The sequence below is a fragment of the Onychostoma macrolepis genome, chromosome 02, assembly GCF_012432095.1.
Source record: "Onychostoma macrolepis isolate SWU-2019 chromosome 02, ASM1243209v1, whole genome shotgun sequence".
Taxonomy (NCBI): Eukaryota; Metazoa; Chordata; class Actinopteri; order Cypriniformes; family Cyprinidae; genus Onychostoma; species Onychostoma macrolepis.
Window position 1 is genome coordinate 4,987,919 of NC_081156.1, and position 19,937 is coordinate 5,007,855.

The 19,937-nt window shown below is 36.0% G+C and overlaps 4 protein-coding genes across 5 annotated transcripts; 3 read left to right on the top strand and 1 right to left on the bottom strand.

The window, feature by feature from the left end:
- Positions 1-548: 548 nt before the first annotated feature.
- zte38 (zebrafish testis-expressed 38) lies at positions 549-4,697 on the top strand. The gene is made up of 12 exons (XM_058754512.1): positions 549-851; positions 1,769-1,892; positions 1,977-2,040; positions 2,190-2,226; positions 2,321-2,341; positions 2,448-2,474; positions 2,959-3,026; positions 3,247-3,395; positions 3,561-3,799; positions 3,876-3,915; positions 4,438-4,481; positions 4,559-4,697. The coding sequence occupies exons 1-12, from the start codon at positions 801-803 to the stop codon at positions 4,610-4,612; spliced, it is 918 nt and encodes a 305-aa protein (XP_058610495.1). The 5' UTR covers positions 549-800; the 3' UTR covers positions 4,613-4,697.
- Positions 4,689-13,972, bottom strand: aldh9a1b (aldehyde dehydrogenase 9 family, member A1b). Of its 2 annotated transcripts, XM_058754488.1 has the most exons (13): positions 12,762-13,972; positions 11,139-11,231; positions 10,625-10,836; positions 10,331-10,476; positions 10,091-10,220; positions 9,083-9,217; positions 8,192-8,388; positions 7,158-7,298; positions 6,488-6,676; positions 6,309-6,396; positions 6,069-6,210; positions 5,534-5,646; positions 4,689-5,436 (listed from the first exon to the last, which is right to left on the bottom strand). In XM_058754488.1, the coding sequence occupies exons 2-13, from the start codon at positions 11,177-11,179 to the stop codon at positions 5,342-5,344; spliced, it is 1,629 nt and encodes a 542-aa protein (XP_058610471.1). In that variant the 5' UTR covers positions 11,180-11,231; positions 12,762-13,972; the 3' UTR covers positions 4,689-5,341. The 2 variants fall into 2 exon arrangements, with proteins under 2 accessions (XP_058610471.1, XP_058610481.1); XM_058754498.1 differs by lacking the exon at positions 12,762-13,972 and having other exon boundaries at positions 5,298-5,436; positions 10,625-10,826.
- On the top strand, positions 11,810-17,460 carry uck2b (uridine-cytidine kinase 2b). Its single transcript, XM_058754524.1, has 7 exons — positions 11,810-12,035; positions 13,996-14,155; positions 14,465-14,561; positions 14,659-14,801; positions 16,092-16,189; positions 16,316-16,364; positions 16,452-17,460. The coding sequence occupies exons 1-7, from the start codon at positions 11,931-11,933 to the stop codon at positions 16,583-16,585; spliced, it is 786 nt and encodes a 261-aa protein (XP_058610507.1). The 5' UTR covers positions 11,810-11,930; the 3' UTR covers positions 16,586-17,460.
- Positions 17,461-17,557: 97 nt separating this feature from the next.
- czib (CXXC motif containing zinc binding protein) lies at positions 17,558-19,850 on the top strand. Its single transcript, XM_058754957.1, has 8 exons — positions 17,558-17,617; positions 17,710-17,793; positions 17,946-18,002; positions 18,631-18,712; positions 18,872-18,903; positions 19,043-19,120; positions 19,604-19,669; positions 19,745-19,850. The coding sequence occupies exons 1-8, from the start codon at positions 17,612-17,614 to the stop codon at positions 19,820-19,822; spliced, it is 483 nt and encodes a 160-aa protein (XP_058610940.1). The 5' UTR covers positions 17,558-17,611; the 3' UTR covers positions 19,823-19,850.
- The last annotated feature ends 87 nt before the right edge of the window (positions 19,851-19,937 follow it).

The following is a 19,937-nucleotide window of genomic DNA, read 5'->3' on the forward strand; positions in this document are numbered from 1 at the left end:
ACACACACACACTTATAGAAATGACTACTTCTTTTATTTAGCAAGGATGCTTTGAAAATAAAGACATTTGTAATGTTACAAAAGATTTCTATTTCAGATTAATGCTGTTCTTCTGAACTTTCTATTCATCAAAGAAACCTGAAAAAAATCTGCTCAGCTGTTTTCAACAACATAATGATAATAAATGTTTTTTGAGCAGCAAATCAGAATATTGTAATGATTTCTGAAGGATCGTGTGACTGGAGTAACGATGCTAAAAAAAATCAACTTTGAAATCAGGAATAAATTACATTTTCAAATAGAAAACAGTTATTTTAAATAGTAAAAATATTTTATTTGCTGTACTTTGGATCAAATAAATGCAGGCTTGGTGAGCAGAAGAAACTTCTTTTTTAAAAAATATAAAAAATGTTACTGTTCAAAACCTTTTGACTGGTAGTATATGTGTATATATAGTAGTGTACATAAATATTAGTAAACATTAATCAAGGATTAATAATTAGAAATAATTGACACCTCTTTATTTGTCGCTGTCTCTGTGTTTACCGCCAAATGCGCGTGACAGTGACAGGTGTCTGTTGCGCGCGTTTATTCCGCGCCGTAATTTACCTGAAACCTTCATCGCTGCATTCTTTGCACGGCACTAATAAACGATCATATTTATCAAATAACACTGTGCTTTACATAAACAACGGCAGATTAGTAAAGTTAATAACGTGCTGAGTTAGTTTTTGATGCCATAACAGGTTTTGAGGAGATAATTTCTCTGTGAGGAAGCTACCAGTAAAGTTAGCTCAAACATGACAACCAGACAGAAGACACTAGCTCAGGACAAACAGGTGATTGTTGAGGTGAGATACAGAATCAATAACATTTACAATCTGAACTTGAATTAATAAAAAAATAAAACCCATACAAAAATAAAACGTTACCATGCTACCAATAACGAGCTCGATTCAACCTTTGTAGTAGTTTCTATCTTATACTGTGAAATGAAGTCATTGGAAGAAGCTTTCAGAAACATATTTTCTTTCTTTCACCATTATTGTTAGTGTTTTAAATGACAGTAGTAGGTAATGTTTTACCACATTTGTTGTAACAGTGGAATTAAGTTACCATGGTCATTTTTCCACTAAGTAGCAAATCAATACTGTGGTATCAATTATTATTATCATGGTATATATTTAAATACTGTGGTTTAAATACCATCTGATTCTTTTGCTGTCCCATAGTAGTTTTTGTAACTGTTTTACTATGCAGGTAAATGATATTGTAATATTTCAATTGTAATGTTTTAAAGGAATACTTAGACTAAAATTTTAATTTACTGATTATTTACTCATCCCCAGGCCGTCCAAGATGAGTTTGTTTCTTTATCAGAACAGATTTGGAGAAATTTATCAATACATCACTTGCTCACCAATGGATCCTCTGCAGTGAATGGGTGCCGTCAGGATGAGAGTCCTAACAGCTAAAAAAAACAATGCAAAATTTCTACAAATCTGTTCGGATACAGAAACCTCTTCATCTTGGATGGCCTAGATTTTCAGCAAATTTTCATTTTTTGGTGAACTACTCCTTCAAGGCCCCAAAGTTATAATACTATTACATGTAAATGAAAATACTGTGTGCTCAATTACATGACCTCAAATAAATATCTGTATGTATGATGTATGTACATATGTGGAAATAGATTTCAAGGCACTATTCTTTGTAAAGCTGCTTTAAAGCATTATTATAAATCAACTAAACCCCTGTGTTTCATCAGGCACTGGATACTAAAGCGCAGTCACTGGTTTTTGTCAAACGCATGGTGGTTATAGCTGTATCCTCCATCACCTATCTGCGTGGGATATTTCCAGAGGACTCCTACAGATCCAGATACCTGGAAGGTATACACACTGATTTATTAATAGATGAACATCAGGCTGTTGAAATATCTCATACAATCAGTTTTGATGAATGTTGTTCTTCAGATTTGTGTATCAAAGTCCTCAAACAGGATTGTTCATGCCCTGAAGCCCACAAACTCGTCAAGTGGTAATTTTATTTTATATGTTGTTTTTGTATTGTAAATTGCTATGTTTGTATATTCAAATGTATTCTTGAAAGTATATTCGTAATGCTTCATTGAAGTGTAAAATATAATGCTATAAGAAGTCAATATAACCATACTTCTGTCCTTCAAGGCTGTTGGGAAGTTTTGATGCATTGGAGAAGAGATATGTAAGCCAAAAGCACCATATTTAGATATAAATCTCTGTTTCTCTTTATTTAATTTATTTTTAATTATTATTTAATTTATCTTTATATTTTGCAGCTTCAAATGGTGGTCATTGGGGTCAGTATGCATGCTTCCAATTGTATAATTATTATTTTTTTCCCACAAAAACCCACATTATTCACATTTCCTGTTTTTTTTTTATTTATTTATTTTTTATCTGCAGGTACACACAAGTCCAGATGACAGTCAGGTAAGTCTACAATCTTCCATTGAGTTTTTTGATCAGGTTTTTTTTTTTTTTTGTACTTTTTGATGCCGTACCTGTAAATATATATATATATTTATATATAATATATATATAAGGACCCGTACATATATATATATTTTTGTGTTCAAAATTATTTATACTGTGAGGTACTGTGTATGTGAAATATTACATTAAATAATTGGCTTTTATGTTGTTATTATACTAAAGCCAAATTCTAAAGAATATTATTTTTCCAGAAAATATTTTCTATTAATATTAATATTTTCTATTTGAAATATTTTCTATTAAATTTATCTTAAGGTTCACCCCTTTTGGACCCAAATTAGAATAATGTTAGACGCAAACCTGGAGAGAAACATTTCCAATCTATAAGTTGAGGTGTGGATCTAACAATCTGCTCCAGAATATCTAATAATATAACTTTTTTAAACTAGCTGTTTTGTCTCTTACGTATTTGTTTTCGCAGCATGTCATGGAGTCCTACCAGTTTAAGTTCAGATACTCAGAGTGTGGACCACAGATGGACATCCTGAGGTGTAGTATTGTAAATTTGTACTGTTTTTACCATATTTTTGATCAAATAAATGCAAAATAAATTTTACTGGGCAATAAGAAATTTATTTTAAAAAACATTACAAATCTTACTGATTCCACACTTTTGATTCGTAGTGTACACAGTTACATTAATGCAAAAACAGCTGAAACCTCCATTCACCTCACATACACTAATCCTTTCCTCTTTTCTTCATTTCAGTAATGTGACTGGGGACATAAGAGTGACCTTGGAGGACACAAAGAAAGCTTCTACGCTCTTGATCAGGAAGCTATTCCTCCTCATGCAGAATCTAGAGGCTTTGCCCACTGGCGTTTACCTCACTATGAAACTCTACTACTATGATGATGGTAAAATATGCTGCCTTTACATCCTTCTGCAGTATGTTGAGAGAAGTAGATAAGAACGGTTGCTTCATGACACTTGAATAGTTCAAACTAGTAATGTTTTTAGGAAAAAATGAATGTGCATAGTGAAATATCTTAATTACTGGTGTGCTTTTGTCTCAATTTAAGTCACTCCACCTGAGTATGAGCCACCAGGATTCAAGGCAGGTGTAAATGACAGTCTGTGGTTCGAGGGAACTGCAGTGCACTTCAGAGTGGGCGATATTCAGTCTCGCTTCCACAGCATGAAGTTGCGCGTGACGGCAGCACAGAGCCGGCTTGGGAAGCTACAGGAGGGAGGCCAGTTGAGTGAGAACGACACGGAGATGGAGACACCCTCTCTCTCTCAAATCAGAGCAGCAGAAACGGTATAAAGCAGATGTTATATAGGATAAACTTTGATATGTGTTTCAGATTATGAAACATTTCTCTGTCTTGTGACAGGTGACCAGAAACTGTGAGCAGGACCTGCCCTCTGAAGATGGTAAGTATCTGAGACAGAGGTTTTTGTTCAGAAGGCCTCATCTGACCAAGTGTGACGCACATGTCCTGAAAAGTGAAGCCAAAACATTCTCCATGTAAACAAATGGGGCGTAAGCCAAAATAAATTAAATCACACTTCAAATAAATTCTTCCCAAAGATGGTTTTTGTCATTTTAGGTAGTTCTTATCACGCTGATGGATGTTCAAGTGTTCGGTATCCTAATAACTTTGCTTTTAGTTAGTTATGTGATGCTATAAAACTGGGGTGTGGTGTCATGATTGGGTCTGTGGGAGTTTGGGTGGAACTTTGATACCGTAACTCCAGCTCACGATCACTACAGCGCAGATTTAGCTCCAAATGAATCACTACTGTGCTGACTCAGGCACCAAATGATGACTTTTTCACAAGATGACAACAGCCATATCTGGGATATTTTGCCTTCGCTTTTCTATAGCGGGAGGAGGTGGAGACGTGTCGTCCACCTATTTTTTTTTACAGTCCTATTGTCTTGACCTTTTGCAGAATCTATCGCACAGTTCAAACAGCCCAAAAAAGCTATAGCAAAGGTAAGGTATTTTTGATTTCTTTATAGAGATAAAAAGTTCTTTTTATTCATGTTTTTTTCCATTATATATTTGCACAGAGGAAGTGTATCCGAAGCAAAGTCACAAGGAGGAAAAAGAAGAAATGCTTTTGAAACCACAAGTTCACATCAGACAAGATGATTTTTTTAAAGGGTTTTTGCTAATATATTTTAAGTTAATGAAAGTACAATGTCCTTTTACCAGATAGACGTTTAAAATGTTTTTGACTGGGTAATTAGTTCTGGGGAATTCATCATCCTCCTCATATTCTAGAATTTATATATTTATTGATTGGACTTCTTGTTTGTAGTACAAAACGATGCTGGATGCATGACACATCAGCCGCTTGTATGAGTATATACATAAAATAAACAATACCTTACATGATATATTCCTTCATTATACACACGCTTTTTTAGTACAATGATGCATCATTTTTTGTCATTAGTTCAAAAATATTACATGTATAGTGTCTCCTCAACCAAATGAATAGGTAAAGCATATATTCACAGCACAAGCATTGTCTGATACACATGCACATTAACCAAAATATCCCATTGAAGCTTTTTAACAATCAAATATAATAACAGTTACTTTAAAATAATGCAGTTTACATTCTTTATGCTCATTAAGAATCATGCCATCCTTACAGTACAGGCACTTTATTGTGAAATATTCACAGGCAGCTGTCATTACTTAACAGAAATTATGCTGGCACGCGAAACATGGTCCATTAGTGGTGGAGAACATTAATACTCAATAACAGTTAATATTTCTATAACTTAAGAGCTTTCTGTAAGATGCAGTCATTGATCTGCAACCAGAATACACCTGGCTCGTGTTCAAAATAGACTGTCCACATCCCCCATCTCCACCACTACAGTCTTCAACTGAGAGTAAAATTCAATGGTCACCTGGCCATTTTCTCTTCCAATACCTAAAATCAGTAAAAAGGTAATGTTTAATTTGAGTACAGTGCGTGTTTAATGTTACAGAGCAATCACAAACAGACAAAAAATGTTTGGTAACTCCACCTGAGGCCTTGTATCCTCCAAACGGCACCTCCACAGGGGTGATATTGTAGTTGTTGATGAAGCATGATCCAGCCTGCAGGTTTTCTATAACACGATGGGCTCTCTTAACATCTCTGGTGAGTCAGAAACAGATAGGAAAGGAAAATATGAGCAATGAGTATAGCTTTTTTAACTTGCAGAAATAACACCCAATAACACCGTTCAAAAGTTTGGAGTCACTTTTAAGAAATGAATGCTTTTATTCAGTAAGGGCACATTAAATTGATCAAATGCAACAGAAGAGACATTTATATTGTTATAAAAAATTATATTTTAAATAAATGCTATTCTTTTGAACTTTTTTCATGAAAGAATCCTGAAAACAATTATCACCATTTCCACAAAAATATTAAGCAGCACAACTGTTTTCAAGTTTTATAATAATAAATGTTTCTTGAGCAGGAAATCAGCATATTAAAATGATTTCTGAAGGATCATGTGACACTAAAGACTGGAGTAACGATGCTGAAAATTCAGCTTTGCATTTTCACTTTACTTAGTAAAGACTCCTGCGGCCAGACCCAGAGCGCTGTCATTGGCTCTGCGAAGAACCTCGTCCTCGGTGTCAAAGGACAGTACCGACATCACAGGCCCAAAGATTTCCTCTCTGACACATGTCATGTCATCTGTGCAGCCATCTGAAAACAAAACACACAACAAGAACAGAACAAAAACAGACCATTGAATGTTTCCAAAACACATGATCTCAGCAGCTGCCAACAGTTTTTCAACTCACCGAGCACACATGGTGTCATGTAGTATCCATCTTTTAGTTTAGGATCTGCTGGGATGAAGGGCTCCCCTCCACAGAGCACTCTGGCTCCCTATCAAGAAAAATAACTACTTTAAAACAAATTAAATAGAAAACGATACAATCATGCTACTATATGAATATTTTCTGAACAACACTCGTACCTCTTTCTTAGCTTGTTTCACATATCCCAGCACCTTTTCCAGGTGTGGTTTGCTGACCAGAGCTCCCATACGAGTCTCATCCAACAGAGGGTCTCCGATCTGGATGGCTTTAGTTCTCCTGACCACCTCCTTCAAGAACTGAGGAAGAATTGAGCTTTGCACAAAAACTCTGGTGCCATTGCTGCACACCTACATGTGGGGAATACAAAAGAAATACTTATTAATTAGTGTATAAATAATACATATTTGTATGAATATGGAGCTACTGAAGAGCATATTTATAGATGTGCAATATACGTGACCATAAACAGCATGTGCATCAATGTGAGGGGGTTTTTATTATTAGTGTCCAGTCTGATTGGGCTGATATTAGAAGGGATAATTGCAGACAAACTGTTGAATCAATGAAAATAAATATGTGGAAAATAAAAGTGCCATGACATTCAGTGTAAAACGTCTGGACTCAGTATTTCAAATAAATGCTGTTCTGTTAACTTTCTATTCAAAATTTTTATTTTAGGATTTAAAGCAATATTGTTCTCTTAATTGTGCAGCTGGTCTGTATATCAGCATGGATAGATGAAAAGTAACTCTAAAAATATTTTTATATGAAACAGAAAAGGAAAAAGATACTTTACTCATACTTTGACTTGGCTTTGCAGTACAGTACCTGGCCTTGAGACAGGAAGTTGGCCATGAGGGCTCCTCTGACAGCGTTTTCTAGGTCAGAGTCCTCAAAGATGATCAGTGGAGATTTACCACCGAGCTCCAGTGTCACTGGTTTGAGCCCCCGGGAGGCCATTTCCATTATCTGTTGGGCCAAAATGTGCATTTGAATGAAGAAAGTGCATTCCAGGATAGTTTCCATTACAACTACCATTAGTGACTTTCTCAATAGAGTGAACTGTATAATATCTGGTATAAACACAACTTATATTAAAGGAACAGTGCACCCTAAAATGAAACTTTTCTGGAAATGTACTCACTCTCAGGCCATCCAAAATGTAGATAAGCTTGTTTCTTCATCAGAACAGATTTGCAGAAATTTAGCATCACATCACTTGCTCAACAAAGGATCCTCTGCAGCGAATGGGTGCTTCATAAATTCATTATTAAGACATTTTTAACTTTAAACCATCGCTTCCAAGTCCATAATCCATAATAATTCTTTCTCCAGTGAAAACGTCCATCCCTGTTGTCCTCTCACATCAAAGTCCACATACATATTTGTTAATAACTGTTTTCACTTGCTTGATCTGTGCATAATTCTCTCCTGATTCAGATGAGATGATTTCTTCACTGGAGAAAGTAATATTATGGATAGATGACTTGCATTTTAGCCCAAAGCAACTGTTTGAAGTGAAAATGATGAATTTGTTTCTAACAAATATACAGCTTTTTGCTTCACAAGTCCGACTGGATCAACTCCAATGGAGTGGAGTGATGTGGATTCTTTATGGATTATTGTGATGTTTTTATCAGCTGTTTGGACTCTCATTCTAACGGCACCCATTCACTGCAGAGGATCCACTGGTGAGCAAGTGATGGGATGCTACATTTCTCGAAATGTGTTCTTATGACGGAACAAACTGGGTGAGTAAATTTTCATTTTTGGGTGTACTATTCCTTTAAACCATTCAATAAGCAAATTGTTTAAGTGAAGAAGTTCTGTGACAGCTATTATTATTGTTCGGGTCGTCTTACTTTCTTGCCTGTGGGCACACTTCCTGTAAATGAGACCTTCGCCACAGATGGGTGATGACACAGCAGAGAACCCGTCTCCTGTCCGCCCTGCACCACATTGAAGAGGCCCTCAGGAGCCCCAGCCTGTGAATAAATCTCAGCCAGCAGCACTGCAGTCACAGGGGTCACCGGTGATGGCTTGAACACCATAGAGTTGCCTACAATTGAATCGTAATAGAAGACTGTGTATGGAGAGTATTAAGATAATCATTTCAGGCACAGATCTAGGACAGATCAAGAGTGAGCAAAGAGGATATTAAACAAATAAAGTTCTTCGCCAGGATTAGGGTCAAAGATTATGTTTTATAGTGCACCAGGTGAAACATTTTCAGATTGAACAGCTTCAATGTATCATTCATGTCTGTAGCAGGACGTGTTATGTGTGCCATAATTTAATAGGCAAGCTTATTATCTTGTACTTTTTAGGCAAAATATCTCAGCTAGATTTTCTGGTGAAAGACACTTCTCTTGTTAATGCATTTTAATGTGGCTTCATGAGTAAACAGTTCAATTGTACACATATTGAATAATCAAAAACTAAATGTGGGTCACGTTGCATTCAGCTGGTACTTTTTTCTTGTAAAAAGAAATATATTTATGTATTTCTTTCACCAGGAAAAAAATCTAAATCAAATTTTTTTAGCCAGGGGCCTCTGGTTGAGTTAACATGGAATGACCCTTGTAGCATTTAAAATTGATTTATTTTATTTTGTTATTATTTCATTTGAATTATTTTGAGAAAATCATAACAAAATTTATTATTATCCATTTATAACATCATTTATTGGCCTATCGGTGGATACCTGTATTTAAGGAATATGTTTTGTGATTCCAGGGTTCTAAAACACATACCACAAGCGATGGCAGGGGCAGATTTCCAGGCTGCAATCTGGAAGGGGTAGTTCCAGGCTCCTATTCCCACACACACACCTAACGGCTCCCGACGTGTGTAAGCAAACGAACCTCCTGGCAGCTGAACATGCTGACCTGAGAAAGAATAGCCCATACCCATCTGTATAGTCTTAAGTTAACAAAACTATCATTTTAATTTACATTTTATGTACACTACCAGTCAAACGTTTGTAATAGAAAAGAAAGAAGTCTCTTATGCTTATCAAGGATGCATTTATTTGATTAAAAAATACAGCAAAAACAGAAATATTATAAAATACTACATTTAAAAGAAGTGTTTTCTATTTTAATGTAATTTAAAATGTAACCAAATCTGTATTCTCAGCATCATTACTCCAGTCTTCAGTGTCACATGACCCTTCAGAAATCATTCTAATATGCTGTTCAGTTATCAATTATTATTAGTTCTTATTATTACCAGTGTCGAAAGCAGTTTTTGTGGCCTAATATTTTTGTGGAATCTGTGGTCTTTTTTTTCAAGACTCTACAGAAAGTTAGAAAGCATTTATTTGAAATAGAAATCTTTTGTAATATTATAAATGTCCTTACTGTCACTTTTGATCAATTTAATGCATCCTTGCTGAATAAAAGTGTTCATTTCATTTTTTATGTTACTTGCCCCAAACTTTCATTTTGTAGTCTATTACACTTTCCACAAAAATATTAAGCAGCAAAAACTGCTTTCAACAGAAATGTTTCCTGAGCACCAAATAGAAATTGAGTGCTACTGAAAATTCAGATTTGGCATCACAGCAATACATTACATTTAAAACTATATTAAAATTGAATTTTTTAATTGAAATAAATGCAGCCTTCTTAAGCATTTAAACAAATTCTTAATTATAATGAACTCTGGACTGGCAGTGTAATTTTTATAATTTTTTTGTAATGAAGTTTTAACATTTGGTACTGTATCTTATGAGAATGCTCAATGGCAAAACAACTAACCTGAAAGAGTGGTGGCTTGTCCTGCAAAATACTCAATGCACAGTCTGCCTGAGTCCACATCTAGACGGGCTTCGGTGATGGACTTGCCATTGTTGACCACCTCTATCTCAGCAATCTCCTCTCTTCTCTTCTATTCTCAGCAACAGAAATAACTGAAAAGATCAGACTCAACACGACTTGAATCAATGCAGCACTGTTATGCAATGTGTTAGGATGCCTGATCAATGCATTCTGGTCTACCTCAATGAGTCTAGCCGCCTCTAGCATGACTCTGGCTCTTTCCATGCCTGCCAGTTTACTCCACACTGTAAAAGCAGCACTGGCGCTCCTAACAGCTGCATCAACATCTGCAGAACCACAAGCTTGTAGCTGGCACAAGACACGGCCTGCGACACATTTATAAAGATCAGAAATTATAATGCTTTTTCATAGAACAACATGGTGTATTGAGGAACTCAATATGTAATCATCTGATGGGGCAAAGTCTGATTGAAGGGGGTGAATTTAAGGAAATTTGTTTCATAAACACATTACCTGTCGCAGGCTCACGTACAGGTTCGGTTTTGGTTTTCACATCTTTAAGACTGACTCGGCCACCACTCCAGAAGTTCAGTGAATCTTTGATAAGAAGGGTTCCTGAGGATATGCTCCTGGTCCCGGTGTAGCACAGGGCCCCACGGAGACCTGGGGTCCGGAGAGAGCTCAGCAGGGCCATCTTCAACTGCCTAACACTGAACTTTGACCCCCTTGAAGAGAGTCAACAAACGGGATCTTCTCAGATTTTGCACCAAAACATAGTGTTACAGAAATAAAAATAAAACATTCAAGCATAAATTAGATGAGATTTAAAAAAATATATAAAAATATATTTGTATATATAAGTTCATGACTATGTTATTGCTATAAAAGTCTGTAGAAGTCGAAAGCAGCAACAACATCAGCCGTCCGTTTAAATGCAGCCTACCACACAGCAAGTGTTGCATTCAAGATTGAAATACTAAAGTTAGTAAGAAAAGGTTTTGCTGTGACAGACGTTCACTTCACTCACCTCCTGCAGCAGGTCTGAAGATTTCGGTTCAGTCCAGCCATGATCCAGCATTTTAGGGCGGGGCTTATACGCGAGAGCGACTCTCATTGGTTTCTTTTGGATGATGTCATTTGACGATTCCGAAAAATTAAAGAAAAGTAAATGTAATTTTAAAATATTACATAAAATATATGTTGATGCTGACAGTACCTGCTTATTTTGTAAAGTTTCTATCACTGTGAAATAAACCTATCCTTTAAATCCAAACGGAATGTTATTATGGTAATACATATAATAAATCACGGCAATATGCTGTCATTTATTTATTTTATTTTATAGGGTAAATGTTCATACGGGGATAACGGAAATTCCCTGTCAATAAACCTACCGTTTTGGCCTACTTTTCCACATATTTTAATTGAGGCATATTCTGTTTTCTGCTTTTTAAAATATGTGATGCCATTAATTAGGACATATTGGGACTTGTATTTAGAGATATATGAATGTATATTCATTTACTTAAGAATATTTAAATGGTACTTGGTTATTCTTGTTTAATGATAAAACTGAAAAAATACATATAACTAAAAAAATATATTTTTAAAAATACTGGTAAATTGAAATGTATAAACAGGACTAAACGGAAGAAGAGAAAAGCTTGCCATCGAAGTTCTGCATTGTCGTCTTTGAGGAAAAAAAAAGCAGCGAGTGTGACAGTCGGAGGAGGAGCGCTGTGTGTGTGTGTGTGTGTGTGTGTGTGTGTGTGTGTATTATTAGAATAGCGACACACACTCTTGTGCTCCCACTGCAAGCATGGCTGGCGACAGTGAAACACATCTTCAGGACCGAGCGGAGAACGGACACAACATCCGACAGCCGTTCCTCATCGGTGTGGCTGGAGGCACGGCCAGCGGAAAGGTTTGAGCTTTATGAGTGTTTATCGGTAACCGTACAGACACCGTACTATCATGTAGGTTAACGGTGGGGGGGGTTCTATGCCGCCGGTGCCTCCAGCCACCGCGTGGCTCTAGCCAGCTCACAATGAACTATACAAGAAAGCGATTTTAGAAATGGGATTTTAAAATGAACTTACATGCCCATATATCCTATAGGTCATACCTATATACTTGTAATTTATTTGTAAGTAGAAACAATAAGTGACTTTGTAAAACGCGAAAAGAATTTTAAACTTAAACTAGCCGACAACTAATATTTTTCATTATCCCGTTAAGATGCGTTTATAATCGTTATAAATGTCGATGATAAAGTCATGGTTTAGCTCCACGTGGCGCAGCATTTTGAATCACCTCGTGCCCTGTTGTAGTTTATTTGCATGCAAACTACCTCGAATGTCTAAATCGGAGGTATGTTGCCATGCTAGTTTAAAAGTGGTTTGTTGTAGGTAGTTAAAAATTAGAAAAAAAAGTGCTACTTCCTTCTGTGTAGGCGAGGGAAAGTTGCGCTAACGTGACGTCACAATAGAGTAGGATGTTTACATTGCCGAAACGACCCCGTTTTAGTGGCGCGCGCTCATTAATCTTCCGCTGACCTTTATGTGGGTTACAGGAAATTTCCTTTCCACCGCTAAACAATTACCTCTGAGCTTGTGAAAACCCAGGTAGCAAATGAAACCGTGTTGCTTACTGTCAAAATCTGAAGGGTTGCACATATTGGCGGAATCAAAACATCTTTCTATCATCCAGACAAATAATAACTGAGCCCAGATTATAAATGCGCACTTGGCCGCTGAATGGAGGCCATGCTTCCCAGCTGGATTTCCTTACATGGGAGACGTGACCCACCCCCTTGCTCCTCCACCACAGAGTTCACAGCACATGTCTGCAGGAAAGTCTCCTTTGTCTATAGCACAAGTTAGAAGGATGGTTCACTCAAAAAAAAAAAAAGACAGTTATGTCATCATTTGCTCCCCTTTTCCATGTTGTGCGGAACATAAAGATATTTAGAAGAATGTTTGTTGTCAAACTTGTGTTGGTTCCCATTGACTTCAATTGTATGGACTACAAACACTAAGAAAGTCATACAGGTTTGGAACAACATGAGGACAAGTAAAATTTTGGGGTGAACTATTCCTTTAACTCAGTAAAGCCTGACATATGAACTAATAGTCAGAAAAGCTAAATCTAGTTTATTGAATCTTTAGACAAATTATTTGGAAAAAATGTGCATATTATGTGTATATATATGTATATTTTTTTGAGTATCTCATGATAGATGAAGCTTTTATGGCTCATATCATATATGAGAATCTGGAGATCTTGATAACAGTATAACAGACTACTTACATAAAATGTATATGAATATCAGTTTTCACTTTATATCTCCCAATAATATGCCTTAGTTTTGTGATCAAAGTTCTGCAGTTTTAATTTTGAGGGATAAAACATTGCAATTATGATTGAGAAATGTACAAATAAACGTTCCTCAAAGTCCAAAGCCTTATGTATCATATTTAGTACTCGCATGATTATTCTAAATAATGACATATGGATAATCAAGTAATATTTTTGCAGTCTAGTAAGTGTTCATATTTAAATATTACTAACAATATAAAGTTTTCATGTTAAATTCATAAAAAATTTTACAGGAAAAATACGTGGACCGTGACCTGAAGGGGAATGTTTCTTTAGAATTATACTAAAAGGCCTTTTACAGACGGCATGCGGTAGATTGTGTAAAACAGGTTTTTCAGCAAAGTTTGGTTGATAGCATGTTGATAATTAAGAGGGTTTAGTAGTTTGTGTATCAAATATGGTATATAAAGTGAATAACACAAACACTGGTGTTAGATTGTTTATATCTGAACAAGGTAGCTTATAGTTTAGCACTTACTAAGTGGTTTTGCGTCCTCTCCTCTCAGTCTTCAGTATGTGAGAAGATCATGGAGCTGTTGGGCCAGAATAAGATTGACCGTCACCAGCGGCAGGTGGTCATCCTCAGTCAAGACAGCTTTTACAGGGAGCTCACGCCTGAACAGAAAGCCAAAGCGCTCAAGGGCCAGTTCAACTTCGATCACCCAGGTACTTTAATGTCTGAGGTTTGTTAAAGAGGTCAGAATTTCACTCAGAAGTTAGAATATACTCATCTATTCCTTATAATCATGGAATGGGGAAAAAACAAACGGCCCACAAGGTTACTATGCATATAAGAAGAACCAATGGTGTTTTGTCAGTCTTCAATTTTGGTTCAATCCCTATACAAAACTATCATATGGTTTCTGAAGACACTTGTCATATGGACTACTTTTATGGACATTCCTTTTAAATATCAAAACTATATTGCTTTTTTACAGAGGATAATCTGTTTATCAATGTTTCCGTCATTTGCAGATGCTTTCGACAATGAGCTGGTCATGAAGACTCTGTGTGATATCATTCAGGGGGAGACTGTGCACATCCCAGTTTATGACTTTGTTACCCATTCCAGGTCAGCGCTGCTCTCTCTGTCTCTTCACAAGTTGCTATTGTGGGTGTTTTAATGGTTGATGGAATTATGAATCATATGTTCTGCACACCTCTTACAGGAAGGATGAGTTTGTGACTGTATATCCAGCAGATGTGGTTCTCTTTGAGGGGATTCTCATGTTCTACTCACAAGAGATTCGAGATCTGTTCCAAATGAAGCTGTTTGTGGACACGGACCCGGACACACGCCTCTCACGAAGAGGTAGATGACCTGACTGACATTTCACTTGCTGTTTGGTTTAAGTAGCGCTTTTCGTCTTTCTTTTTCTATGTGGAGTAGGTCTATGAGCTTTGTTGATTATAACGAGAGTGATTTCCTCTGGGTTGTCAGGGTCATTATCATTACCTGAAACTAGGAAAAATTATTTGTGTTAAATAGAAATGAATGCAAATAAGTTTTGCATTTGCTGCATTCCAAAGTTCAAGCAATAGAAAAAAAACAAAAACAAATATATGTATATATGTGTGTACTCCTCTTAGCAGATTTAAAAGAATGTAAACTTTAAAGCTATAGGTGTGTAGTGTTGCAGGAAAGTTAGGTTTGTATATTTTTACATTTTGGAGTTATTATCTATTATATATTGAATTTATAGAGCATCGTGTCATATTATGATCAGTGCAGTATCTGGGGGGGGAAAGTAACACAAATTCGGTAGGCTGCCTTGGGAGCTAAATGAAATAAAATATAAGTACTAAAACTAAAAGTGAAATATTAAATAAATATTACAATAGAAAAAATAAAAACTGCATAAGTCAAGTTAAGTCACCTTTATTTATATAGCACTTTATACAATACAGATTGTGTCAAAGCAGCTTTACAGTGTTAAACAGGAAAAGTTAAATATATCTAAAATTTTGTTTGTATTTTACATGCATGAATATCATTAATGAGATTAAGTATCTTTCATTTGTATGTAAAATGCTTGATTATTTAAATTTCTATAATCTATATATAAAACACCTTTGCTCTGAACTTCCAGCAATAATAGCTTTATTGAGGTAAAATGTGACCTTGGACCACAAAACCAGTCATAAGGGTAAAGTTTTTCAAAATTGAGATTTATAAATGATCTGAAAGCTGAATAAATAAGCTTTCCGTTGATGTATGGTTTGTTAGGATCAGACAATATTTGGCCGAGATACAACTATTTGAAAATCTGGAATCTGAGGGTGCAAAAAAATCTGAATATTGAGAAAATCGCCTGTTAAAGTTGTCCAAATGAAGTTCTTAGCAATGCTTATTAAAACTAAGTTTTGATTATATTTACAAAATATCTTCATGGAACATGATCTTTACTTAATATCCTAATGATTTTTGGCATAAAAGAAAAATCAATAATTTTGACCCGTACAATGTATTTTTGGCTATTGCTACAAATATACCCCAGCGACTTAAGACTGGTTTTGTGGTCCAGGGTCACAAATGAGCGAGAAGGTTTGGTTAAGCCGCTCGGGGCTGTATACTAACTGTGTGTGTTCTTGTTTCTATCAGTGTTGCGGGACATCAGTGAGAGAGGCAGAGAGTTGGAGCAGGTTCTGAACCAGTACATCACCTTTGTGAAGCCAGCCTTTGAGGAGTTCTGTCTTCCTGTGAGTATCCTTCTGAATGAAACCTCACTTCTCCATTATTATAGCTGCTTTTAACTGTGCTTTATTATCAGAAAAGGCATCACGTATACTAATTTGACACCTTCCATCTGCTTCCTATATTTGCAGACCAAAAAGTATGCAGACGTCATCATCCCCCGAGGAGCAGACAATCACGGTGAGTCAGTAGGTCACTAGTTATTTGATATGAAATGCACACTGGAGAGATTTAACTCGATGTACTTTTATCTCCCTTTCTCTCTAGTGGCCATTAATCTGATTGTGCAGCATATTCAGGATATCCTGAACGGAGGATTCACCAAACGGCAGAATGGTTTTCAGAACGGCCACGGTACCCCGAGACAAAGACAGCCCTCTGAGTCGAGTCGACCTCACTGACCTCACTGCGGCCCTTCCCTCCATTGAGGAGAGGGCAGAACTGAATAATAACAGTGTACATCCCATTCATCCAATCACAATGAAGGGATGCAGGAGCTGAAATACCTTTGTTATTGTCACTATTATTTGCATTTGAATGTTGTTGTTGTGGATAATTGTTTGCTGTTACAGGGTTTTGAAAGTGCTATGTTTTTGGGAAGGTTTGATTGCACGCTCGGCCTGTCCTGTCAGCGTGTCTATCTGCTTTCTTAGCAACTCAGAAAATAAATGAATAGTTTGGAAATATTTGTTCCGACTGGAAGTAGAGACCACTTTGATTACAGTGCTATTTGCATACATACTTGAAGTCTGAGCTCAGGTTGGGTGGGTTGTTCCATCCACAAAAGAAAAAACCGTAGGACCTCATATTTGAGGCCCTTTTATGTGTGATTTTGTAATGATGGCAACATGGTACACTAGCATTTTATATTCTGGCTTTTTGTAGCCTTCTAGTTGAATCTCAATGTTGTTGTTGTTCTTACAATTGTAGTGTTTTGTACATATGACATGACGCATTTCGTCATGCTTTGTTGACAATAGTTTTACAAAAAATGGTGCTTTTGACCACAATATGTGCATAAAGAATATTTCACCCCAATTATACCTTATTCCCAATTCAGATACAGTCAGGGAATACATTAAATACCTCAAACACATTTACTGTTAACACCAGGCAAATGATTACTTGAACTATGGTTATTTTAGTAACCCTGTTTACTTTCGCCCTCATGGTTCTCTGGCACGTATTTTTCCAAGAATTTTGCACTGGATTAATTATTTACATCTGGATTTGTTGACGAATTATCCATTTCGTTGTGGTGGAATAAAATAATAAAACCATACACTGTTTTTGTGTCTTTGTTCTACTCTTTCACATCGTTTTAACTCATGTAGTACCGCGCATGTCCGCTAGGCGGCGCTGCATCAGTGGCATCCGTCGCGCTCTTTATACGCAGTTGGCGTATAGCAGCAGAGGCGTGGCTCAATATGGGGGTATGTGTGTGAAAGCATTGGATACTTGGGGTAAAAAAAAAAAAAAAAATCAATGAATAGTCGCTTCACTAACTATGTCTTTTTATCTATAGAAATTTGGATTGCAGTTTAAAGCCACTTTGGAGTATGTTACAAACGTGAGGCCGGTGGGGGATGATTTCCGCTGGTATTTAAAGGTAAAGTGTGTTCGTGTGACATGCTGTCAGTGGACGGTGGATCTATAACTATATAGACTTTCATAATGTGTGCTTGGATAACTGTACTGAAAACTGTTGAAGTGGCCATATGATTTAATGACATGTTTAATAACTGAGTCCTGTCCTTGCAGCTGAAGTGTGGGAATTGTGGTGAGGTGTCGGATAAATGGCAGTATATCAGCTTACTGGTAGGTTGCACAGTCTGGGAAATACAGCCAATAACTGGTTTGCATCATCTACTAGTATTGTTGCAAGATGTTTTCTTGCTTTTAGCAGTGAAGATATGTTTATCTTTACTATTTTAAAAAGGAATTTTTCTATTACGTTCTGCAAGAAAACTGAAAATAAACAAATAAATAATATTTCAATAAAACACAGAAAAGGGAACACAGACATGCAGTTTTCATTTCATTTTCATTGTGCTGTGTTTTCATTATTTCTCAAAAAAGTTACATAAAATGCAGTTTACATTTTCTTTCTCCAAGGCAGTTTTTAAATGCATTTTTTATGTCACTTTTTTTTTGGTTTACTTTGTTGCAAAAAAAATATATTTGAAAAATTGCTTTTAAAATAATATGACTGACACACTGCATATGAAATTAATATTTCACTAAGAAATTATGTCACCCTCATAACATTTCAAAACGGTATGATTTTAATTTTTAAATGCATTTTTATTATTTTTTTAATTTATATTTAAGTTTTTATTCATTCAAAATCTCACCTTCACTTTTCTTCACTTGTGTGACTCATGTTTACTAAATTGAGTGCGTAGAAACGTCTGTATAGTGACGGCTGATCCTTTCCTCACTGCAGGACAGCATGCCACTGAAAGGAGGACGAGGGAGTGCTAGCATGGTGCAGAAGTGCAAGCTGTGTTCTCGGGAAAACTCCATAGGTAACCAACCTACTAGCTAGTAAATGTGCTGATAAAATACTTACACGTGGCCAAAAAGTTGCACAATAATATCTTCTCTATTGGTGTTTTTATATTTTTGGTTGGGTAAGTGCACATGAATGTCTTATTGGACTTAAGTGGATGTCTTACTGTTTCCAGATATCCTGAGGGACACAATTACACCTTACAATGTAAGAGAATAAATTCATTTTTTGTTTGTTATTTTATAAGCCACAATGCACAGTGAATAATGCAGTTGCATATTAGTATTTATAGTTGCATATATATTATTTATTTATGTTGCCGGTGCATGTATTTTCTCTTCTAAAGGCAGAAGACAGCGAAAGGTTTAAGACAATTGTCCAGTTTGAGTGTCGGGGTCTGGAACCAGTCGACTTTCAGCCTCAGGTGAGATATTACATATCTTCCAGTAGTTTTTACATAAAGACTTTTGTTTAGCAAAAAGATTTAGTAAAAAAATCTTTTTTTATTAAAAGATTTGTTACAAAAATATTTCTTTACAAATAAAAGCTGTTATTCTGAACTTTCCAATCATCAAGGAATCCTGAAAAATACTTCCACAAAAATACTGTTTTCAACATTGATTATAAGAAGACAGACACTGAAGTCTGGAGTAATGATGCTGAAAATTCAGCTTTGCATCACAGGAATAAATTACATTTTTAAATAAAATGGTTGTTTTAATTTGAAATATTGTTTTGATCAAATAATTGCAGCCTAGTTGAGCATAAAAGACCTCAGAAGCATTAAAAAAAAAATCTTACTTACCCTAAACATTTAAAGAGTAGTGTATACAATTGTAAAAGTACCTTCAGAAGCTTTACTCTAGTCTGAATAAAGCACATAAACATTCACCTTGTTTCTCAACAGGCTGGTTTTGCCGCTAGTGGAGCAGAGACATCCACACAGTTCCCTGAAATCAACCTGCAAGAGAAAGTAAGTATTCTCCGAGTCATTTCACACCTTCTAGTTCATTCAGGAGGTCATAACAGTCTTTCTTCTATGTTTCAGGACTGGACGGACTACGATGAGAAGGCCAGTGAGTCTGTGGGGATCTATGAGGTCACACATCAATTCATCAAGTGTTGAAAAATAAAGAGGTCTGATTGAAGAACAACTGACTGGTTACTGAATATATTGACTACACCACACCCTTGTTAGTCGGTGCTGATTGGTAAAAGGCTTATTATGGACAGTAAGTTTG

Excerpts from the sequence above, each read along its gene's own strand:
- zte38 (XM_058754512.1), top strand. The coding sequence starts at position 801 with ATGACAACCAGACAGAAGACACTAGCTCAGGACAAACAGGTGATTGTT. Across the intron at positions 3,027-3,246 it reads CCACAGATGGACATCCTGAG|TAATGTGACTGGGGACATAA; the intron begins GTGTAGTATTGT and ends TCTTCATTTCAG. Across the intron at positions 3,800-3,875 it reads AAATCAGAGCAGCAGAAACG|GTGACCAGAAACTGTGAGCA; the intron begins GTATAAAGCAGA and ends GTCTTGTGACAG.
- aldh9a1b (XM_058754498.1), bottom strand. The coding sequence starts at position 11,225 with ATGAGAGTCGCTCTCGCGTATAAGCCCCGCCCTAAAATGCTGGATCAT. Across the intron at positions 9,218-10,090 it reads ACAAGCCACCACTCTTTCAG|GTCAGCATGTTCAGCTGCCA; the intron begins GTTAGTTGTTTT and ends ATTCTTTCTCAG. Across the intron at positions 6,677-7,157 it reads ACTTCCTGTCTCAAGGCCAG|GTGTGCAGCAATGGCACCAG; the intron begins GTACTGTACTGC and ends CCCCACATGTAG.
- uck2b (XM_058754524.1), top strand. The coding sequence starts at position 11,931 with ATGGCTGGCGACAGTGAAACACATCTTCAGGACCGAGCGGAGAACGGA. Across the intron at positions 16,190-16,315 it reads TTGAGGAGTTCTGTCTTCCT|ACCAAAAAGTATGCAGACGT; the intron begins GTGAGTATCCTT and ends CTATATTTGCAG. Across the intron at positions 16,365-16,451 it reads CCGAGGAGCAGACAATCACG|TGGCCATTAATCTGATTGTG; the intron begins GTGAGTCAGTAG and ends CTTTCTCTCTAG.
- czib (XM_058754957.1), top strand. Across the intron at positions 18,003-18,630 it reads GGCAGTATATCAGCTTACTG|GACAGCATGCCACTGAAAGG; the intron begins GTAGGTTGCACA and ends TCCTCACTGCAG. Across the intron at positions 18,904-19,042 it reads ACACAATTACACCTTACAAT|GCAGAAGACAGCGAAAGGTT; the intron begins GTAAGAGAATAA and ends TCTCTTCTAAAG.